This window comes from Procambarus clarkii, chromosome 50 (genome assembly GCF_040958095.1).
Source record: "Procambarus clarkii isolate CNS0578487 chromosome 50, FALCON_Pclarkii_2.0, whole genome shotgun sequence".
NCBI lineage: Eukaryota > Metazoa > Arthropoda > Malacostraca > Decapoda > Cambaridae > Procambarus > Procambarus clarkii.
In genome coordinates this window covers 22,816,324-22,824,736 of record NC_091199.1, presented here as the reverse complement: position 1 = coordinate 22,824,736, position 8,413 = coordinate 22,816,324, and the positions used below count along the sequence as shown (strand labels likewise).

The window sequence follows — 8,413 nt, the reverse complement described above, 5'->3', positions numbered from 1 at the left end:
CACTGTACAATACTGGCAGCGGTTTTTACTTTAGATTTCACATGTGTGATGAAATCGGATTTCGGGTGCATCCGAAAATTTGGTTTTAATACACTTACACGTATATATTGAGCCTTTCCTTCACTTTCATTCAAGCACTACTGCATAGTAATAAGTTTCTCCACTGCTACTAAATTTAATAGTGTATTTCCATCCATTGATACATCCCTGGCTAATTAAATTCCAGAGCCATAACCAATGTTAAATTAATACCTACCTTACCTGCCCTGCGTCTCTGTACCTAACTCCCATTGATTCCTCTGACGGTATTAATAATCCTCTCACTAATTCCACCTGAGATACAAGCCTTAATGTACAAAAAAGCTTCAAGATGTTTAGCTCCGTCATGGTCTTTGCTCTACATGAAATCATTTGAGTATCGAATCTTCCTGATATTCTAAAAAAAAAAAGGCTCGAGTGATCTCTGTCCATAAAAAGGGTTTTCTCACTGAAATCAATAATTTTAGACCTATATTAATCCTTCCATCCTTGTCCAAAATATTTGAAAAAGCTTATAGGGTTATGTATAGTTCTACTCCTATCTACCAAAACATAATTACTTAGTCCTTGCCAACATGCTTTCTGACCAAAAAAACACCCATAACGCACTAACTGGTATGCTTGACTTCATACATGCAACCTTGACAAAAATGAGTACCTCGTAGTTGTTTTTTTTTACCTTCTTAAGGCTTTTGACACCGTTAATTTAACCACAGTTCTTTTTAAGCTGCAACGCTATGGAGTCAAAGATCACTCCCTCCAATACCTGTAATCTTAGTTCAGTGACAGATTCCAGTATGTCTCTGTGAATGATGCTACTACTTCCACCCTTCCACATAGGAGTTCCACACAACAGTATACTTGGTACTCTCCTCTTTTTTATTTGCGTCAATGACCTTCCAAATAGCTCTCAACACCTGAAGCCACTGCAGTTAGCTGATAACACAACCTTTATTTTCTCCAATCATAATCATTTCATTAAAATTGACACTGAATACTGAAATAAAGAAGTCCATACTTTTTAACTGCTAACAAACTCATCTTTAACATTGATAAAACCTTCTATTTTATGTTTGGTAATATGTCCACCAATCACATTAACCGAAGACACCACATTCGAATCATATATCAGTTGTAATCTTAACCGCACTGGAATTAGAAGTAGCTGTAGAGAGCGTGCCCATGCATTCTGCACTAGACCTGGAGTCCTGGAATTCTATGTTCTCTAGAACTGCTAAAATCCTCTATCACAAGCCCTAAACATCATATGGAAAGGAGCCTAGATGCTGGTGTTATACCTGATACTTACATACTGGAGATAGCCCCACGTCACAAAGGAGGTAGTAGAGCAGTTGCAAAGCATTATAGACCAACAGCTATAACATCACACAACATGAAAGTCCTTAAAAGATGGCTAAAAAGTAAGATCACAAAACACATAGATCACAGTCTTTATGACCCTGGACACATGGATCACATTCTTCATGACCCTGGACACATGGATCACATTCTTCATGACCCTGGGCACATAGATCAGTGTCTTCATGACCCTGGACACATAGGTCACATTCTTCATGACCCTGGACACATGGATCAGTGTCTTCATGACCCTGGACACATGGATCAGTGTCTTCATGACCCTGGACACAGGGATCACAGAGTCTTCATGACCCTGGACACATGGATCACAGTGTCTTCATGACCCTAGACACAAGGATCACAATGTCTTTATGACACCGGACACATGGATCACAAAGTCTTCATGACACTGGACACATGGATCACAGTCTTCATGACACTGGACACATGGATCACAGAGTCTTCATGACCCTGAACACATGAATCACAGTCTTCATAACACTGGACACATGAATCACAGTCTTCATAACACTGGACACATGAATCACAGTCTTCATAACACTGAACACATGGATCACAGTCTTCATGACACTGGACACATGGATCACAGTCTTCATGACACTGGACACATGAATTACAGAGACTTCATGACCTTGGACACATAAATCACAGTCTTCATGACCTTGGACACATGAATCACAGTCTTCATAACACTGGACACATGGATCACAGTCTTCATAACACTGGACACATGAATCACAGTCTTCATAACACTGGACACATGGATCACAGTCTTCATAACACTGGACACATGGATCACAGTCTTCATAACACTGGACACATGAATCACAGTCTTCATAACACTGGACACATGGATCACAGTCTTCATAACACTGGACACATGGATCACAGTCTTCATGACACTGGACACATGGATCACAGTCTTCATAACACTGGACACATGAATCACAGTCTTCATAACACTGGACACATGGATCACAGTCTTCATAACACTGGACACATGGATCACAGTCTTCATGACACTGGACACATGGATCACAGTGTTCATAACACTGGACACATGGATCACAGTCTTCATAACACTGGACACATGAATCACAGTCTTCATAACACTGGACACATGGATCACAGTCTTCATAACACTGGACACATGGATCACAGTCTTCATAACACTGGACACATGGATCACAGAGACTTCATGACTCTGTGACCACTATGACATGGCCGTTAAGGCCATGGAAGACAAGCAAAAAGCTCTTTATATTTATAGATTTCACAAAATGCGCACAAAAGGAATTAATGGCCAAGTAGGTAAATGAAACTTTAACTTCCACGTGAACAGTCCCCTGAGTGTAATGGTCAACAGTCCCCGGAGCGTAATGGTCAACAGTCCCCTGGGCATAATGGTCAACAGTCCCCGGAGCGTAATTGTGAACAGTCCCCTGGGCATAATGGTCAACAGTCCCCTGGGCGTAATGGTCAACAGTCCCCTGGGCGTAATGGTCAACAGTCCCCTGAGTGTAATGGTCAACAGTCCCCTGGGCGTAATGGTCAACAGTCCCCTGGGCGTAATGGTCAACAGTCCCCTGAGCATAATGGTCAACAGTCCCCTGGGCGTAATGGTCAACAGTCCCCTGGGCGTAATGGTCAACAGTCCCCTGAGCATAATGGTCAACAGTCCCCTGGGCATAATGGTCAACAGTCCCCTGAGCATAATGGTCAACAGTCCCCTGGGCATAATGGTCAACAGTCCCCTGGGCGTAATGGTCAACAGTCCCCTGGGCATAATGGTCAACAGTCCCCTGAGCATAATGGTCAACAGTCCCCTGGGCGTAATGGTCAACAGTCCCCTGGGCGTAATGGTCAACAGTCCCCTGGGCGTAATGGTCAACAGTCCCCTGAGCATAATGGTCAACAGTCCCCTGGGCATAATGGTCAACAGTCCCCTGAGCATAATGGTCAACAGTCCCCTGGGCATAATGGTCAACAGTCCCCTGAGCATAATGGTCAACAGTCCCCTGGGCATAATGGTCAACAGTCCCCTGAGCATAATGGTCAACAGTCCCCTGGGCATAATGGTCAACAGTCCCCTGGGCGTAATGGTCAACAGTCCCCTGGGCATAATGGTCAACAGTCCCCTGAGCATAATGGTCAACAGTCCCCTGAGTGTAATGGTCAACAGTCCCCTGGGCATAATGGTCAACAGTCCCCTGGGCATAATGGTCAACAGTCCCCTGAGTGTAATGGTCAACAGAACCCTGGGCGTAATGGTCAACAGTCCCCTGAGTGTAATGGTCAATAGTCCCCTGGGCATAATGGTCAACAGTCCCCTGGGCGTAATGGTCAACAGTCCCCTGAGCGTCATGGTCAACAGTCCCCTGAGTGTAATGGTCAACAGTCCCCTGGGCATAATGGTCAACAGTCCCCTGGGCATAATGGTCAACAGTCCCCTGAGTGTAATGGTCAACAGAACCCTGAGCGTAATGGTCAACAGAACCCTGAGTGTAATGGTCAACAGAACCCTGAGTGTAATGGTCAACACTCCCCTGGGCATAATGGTCAACAGAACCCTGAGCATAATGGTCAACAGAACCCTGAGCGTAATGGTCAACAGTCCCCTGGGCATAATGGTCAACAGAACCCTGAGCGTAATGGTCAACAGAACCCTGAGCGTAATGGTCAACAGTCCCCTGGGCATAATGGTCAACAGAACCCTGAGCGTAATGGTCAACAGTCCCCTGAGTGTAATGGTCAACAGTCCCTTGGGCGTAATGGTCAACAGAACCCTGAGCGTAATGGTCAACAGTCCCCTGAGTGTAATGGTCAACAGTCCCCTGGGCGTAATGGTCAACAGTCCCCTGAGTGTAATGGTCAACAGTCCCCTGAGCGTAATGGTCAACAGTCCCTTGGGCGTAATGGTCAACAGTCCCCTGAGTGTAATGGTCAACAGTCCCCTGGGCGTAATGGTCAACAGTCCCCTGGGCGTAATGGTCAACAGTCCCCTGGGCGTAATGGTCAACAGAACCCTGGGCGTAATGGTCAACAGAACCCTGGGCGTAATGGTCAACAGAACCCTGGGCGTAATGGTCAACTGCCCCCTGGGCATAATGGTCAACAGTCCCCTGGGCGTAATGGTCAACAGTCCCCTGAGTGTAATGGTCAACAGTCCCCTGAGTGTAATGGTCAACAGTCCCCTGAGTGTAATGGTCAACAGTCCCCTGGGCGTAATGGTCAACAGTTCCCTGAGCGTAATGGTCAACAGTCCCCTGAGTGTAATGGTCAACAGAACCCTGGGCGTAATGGTCAACAGTCCCCTGGGCGTAATGGTCAACAGAACCCTGGGCGTAATGGTCAACAGAACCCTGAGTGTAATGGTCAACAGAACCCTGAGTGTAATGGTCAACAGAACCCTGAGCGTAATGGTCAACAGAACCCTGGGCGTAATGGTCAACAGAACCCTGAGTGTAATGGTCAACAGAACCCTGAGTGTAATGGTCTACAGTTACCGGAGTGTAATGGTCAACAGTCCCCTGGGCGTAATGGTCAACAGTCCCCTGGGCGTAATGGTCAACAGTCCCCTGGGCGTAATGGTCAACAGAACCCTGGGCGTAATGGTCAACAGTCCCCTGAGTGTAATGGTCAACAGAACCCTGAGTGTAATGGTCAACAGACCCCTGGGCGTAATGGTCAACAGTCCCCTGAGCATAATGGTCAACAGTCCCCTGGGCATAATGGTCAACAGTCCCCTGAGCATAATGGTCAACAGTCCCCTGGGCATAATGGTCAACAGTCCCCTGAGCATAATGGTCAACAGTCCCCTGGGCATAATGGTCAACAGTCCCCTGAGCATAATGGTCAACAGTCCCCTGGGCATAATGGTCAACAGTCCCCTGGGCGTAATGGTCAACAGTCCCCTGGGCATAATGGTCAACAGTCCCCTGAGTGTAATGGTCAACAGTCCCCTGAGTGTAATGGTCAACAGTCCCCTGGGCATAATGGTCAACAGTCCCCTGGGCATAATGGTCAACAGTCCCCTGAGTGTAATGGTCAACAGAACCCTGGGCGTAATGGTCAACAGTCCCCTGAGTGTAATGGTCAACAGTCCCCTGGGCATAATGGTCAACAGTCCCCTGGGCGTAATGGTCAACAGTCCCCTGAGCGTAATGGTCAACAGTCCCCTGAGTGTAATGGTCAACAGTCCCCTGGGCATAATGGTCAACAGTCCCCTGGGCATAATGGTCAACAGTCCCCTGAGTGTAATGGTCAACAGAACCCTGAGCGTAATGGTCAACAGAACCCTGAGTGTAATGGTCAACAGAACCCTGAGTGTAATGGTCAACACTCCCCTGGGCATAATGGTCAACAGAACCCTGAGCGTAATGGTCAACAGAACCCTGAGCGTAATGGTCAACAGTCCCCTGGGCATAATGGTCAACAGAACCCTGAGCGTAATGGTCAACAGAACCCTGAGCGTAATGGTCAACAGTCCCCTGGGCATAATGGTCAACAGAACCCTGAGCGTAATGGTCAACAGAACCCTGAGTGTAATGGTCAACACTCCCCTGGGCGTAATGGTCAACAGAACCCTGAGCGTAATGGTCAACAGAACCCTGAGTGTAATGGTCAACACTCCCCTGGGCGTAATGGTCAACAGTCCCCTGGGCGTAATGGTCAACAGTCCCCTGAGTGTAATGGTCAACAGTCCCCTGGGCGTAATGGTCAACAGTTCCCTGAGCGTAATGGTCAACAGTCCCCTGAGTGTAATGGTCAACAGTCCCCTGGGCGTAATGGTCAACAGTCCCCTGGGCGTAATGGTCAACAGAACCCTGGGCGTAATGGTCAACAGAACCCTGGGCGTAATGGTCAACAGAATCCTGGGCGTAATGGTCAACAGAACCCTGGGCGTAATGGTCAACAGTCCCCTGGGCATAATGGTCAACAGTCCCCTGGGCGTAATGGTCAACAGTCCCCTGAGTGTAATGGTCAACAGTCCCCTGAGTGTAATGGTCAACAGTCCCCTGAGTGTAATGGTCAACAGTCCCCTGGGCGTAATGGTCAACAGTTCCCTGAGCGTAATGGTCAACAGTCCCCTGAGTGTAATGGTCAACAGAACCCTGGGCGTAATGGTCAACAGTCCCCTGGGCGTAATGGTCAACAGAACCCTGGGCGTAATGGTCAACAGTCCCCTGAGTGTAATGGTCAACAGAACCCTGAGTGTAATGGTCAACAGAACCCTGAGCGTAATGGTCAACAGAACCCTGGGCGTAATGGTCAACAGAACCCTGAGTGTAATGGTCAACAGAACCCTGAGTGTAATGGTCTACAGTTACCGGAGTGTAATGGTCAACAGTCCCCTGGGCGTAATGGTCAACAGTCCCCTGGGCGTAATGGTCAACAGTCCCCTGGGCGTAATGGTCAACAGAACCCTGGGCATAATGGTCAACAGTCCCCTGAGTGTAATGGTCAACAGAACCCTGAGTGTAATGGTCAACAGAACCCTGAGCGTAATGGTCAACAGAACCCTGGGCGTAATGGTCAACAGTCCCCTGGGCGTAATGGTCAACAGTCCCCTGGGCGTAATGGTCAACAGTCCCCTGGGCATAATGGTCAACAGTCCCCTGGGCGTAATGGTCAACAGAACCCTGAGTGTAATGGTCAACAGTCCCCTGGGCGTAATGGTCAACAGAACCCTGAGTGTAATGGTCAACAGTCCCCTGGGCGTAATGGTCAACAGAACCCTGAGTGTAATGGTCAACAGTACCCGGAGCGTAATGGTCAACAGAACCCTGAGTGTAATGGTCAACAGAACCCTGAGTGTAATGGACAACAGAACCCTGAGCGTAATGGACAACAGTACCCGGAGCGTAATGGTCAACAGAACCCTGAGTGTAATGGTCAACAGAACCCTGAGTGTAATGGTCTACAGTTACCGGAGTGTAATGGTCTACAGTTACCGGAGTGTAATGGTCTACAGTTACCGGAGTGTAATGGTCAACAGTACCCTGAGCGTAATGGACAACAGAACCCTGAGTGTAATGGACAACAGTACCCGGAGTGTAATGGTCTACAGTTACCGGAGTGTAATGGTCAACAGTACCCTGAGCGTAATGGACAACAGAACCCTGAGCGTAATGGACAACAGTACCCAGAGTGTAATGGTCTACAGTTACCGGAGTGTAATGGTCAACAGTACCCTGAGCGTAATGGACAACAGTACCCGGAGCGTAATGGTCAACAGTACCCGGAGTGTAATGGTCTACAGTTACCGGAGCATAATGGTCAACAGTACCCGGAGTGTAATGGTTAACAGTACTCGGAGTGTAATGGTCAACAGTAAAATCCGAATTATTCACCATAAAAAGCTCAGTTCCCCAAGATATAGTGCTTGCTCAGGTAGTTTTCCTCCTCCTCATATAAGACAAATATACGCAAACTATGGTAATGTATCATTCTTTACTGACGACACTGAGATTTTCATGCAAGTAGACACTATAGAGGACACAGCAGACCTCCAGTCTGATGTTCTTCAAGTCTTTCAACGGGGCACAGAAAATAACATGATGTTTAATGTGGCTAAGTTGAAGTTACTCCGTAATTTTCAGTAATCATGTGGGAAAACCTAATCTTTCAAGAGCACAACACAATAGCTGCCACAACCGCAAGAAAAATGATTGGTTGGATAACATGTACCTTTCAAATATTAGATGCCAGACCAATGATGATGATACTTTTTAAGACGCTAGTGCTCTGTAGAGTGATATACTATTGCACACTCCCAGCCCCATTCATAGCCGGAGATATTGCTGACCTGGAGAGTGTGCAAAGATACTTTACAGCTAGAATCCACTAAATAATACATCTAAATTATTAGGGCTGCTTAAAAATGTTAAATCTGTATTCCTTATAACGCAGACAGGCGGAACACATAATAATTTACACATGAAAAATATTAGAAGTGACTGGTTGCAAATCTGTACACAGAAATAACACCACA

At 47.1% G+C, this 8,413-nt stretch overlaps 2 protein-coding genes across 2 annotated transcripts; both read left to right on the top strand.

The window, feature by feature from the left end:
- Positions 1 to 3,782: 3,782 nt before the first annotated feature.
- Positions 3,783 to 5,889, top strand: LOC138351696 (S-antigen protein-like). Its single transcript, XM_069303716.1, has 3 exons — positions 3,783 to 3,875; positions 4,370 to 5,003; positions 5,882 to 5,889. The coding sequence occupies exons 1-3, from the start codon at positions 3,783 to 3,785 to the stop codon at positions 5,887 to 5,889; spliced, it is 735 nt and encodes a 244-aa protein (XP_069159817.1).
- Positions 5,890 to 6,062: 173 nt separating this feature from the next.
- On the top strand, positions 6,063 to 7,726 carry LOC138351695 (S-antigen protein-like). The gene is made up of 2 exons (XM_069303715.1): positions 6,063 to 6,155; positions 7,082 to 7,726. The coding sequence occupies exons 1-2, from the start codon at positions 6,063 to 6,065 to the stop codon at positions 7,724 to 7,726; spliced, it is 738 nt and encodes a 245-aa protein (XP_069159816.1).
- Positions 7,727 to 8,413: the final 687 nt, after the last annotated feature.

Coding starts and splice junctions, on each gene's coding strand:
- LOC138351696 (XM_069303716.1), top strand. CDS start 3,783: ATGGTCAACAGTCCCCTGAGTGTAATGGTCAACAGTCCCCTGGGCATA. Junction 3,876..4,369: donor TGGTCAACAGTCCCCTGAGT/GTAATGGTCAAC, acceptor AATGGTCAACAG/TCCCCTGGGCGTAATGGTCA.
- LOC138351695 (XM_069303715.1), top strand. CDS start 6,063: ATGGTCAACAGTCCCCTGGGCGTAATGGTCAACAGTCCCCTGAGTGTA. Junction 6,156..7,081: donor TGGTCAACAGTTCCCTGAGC/GTAATGGTCAAC, acceptor AATGGTCAACAG/TCCCCTGGGCGTAATGGTCA.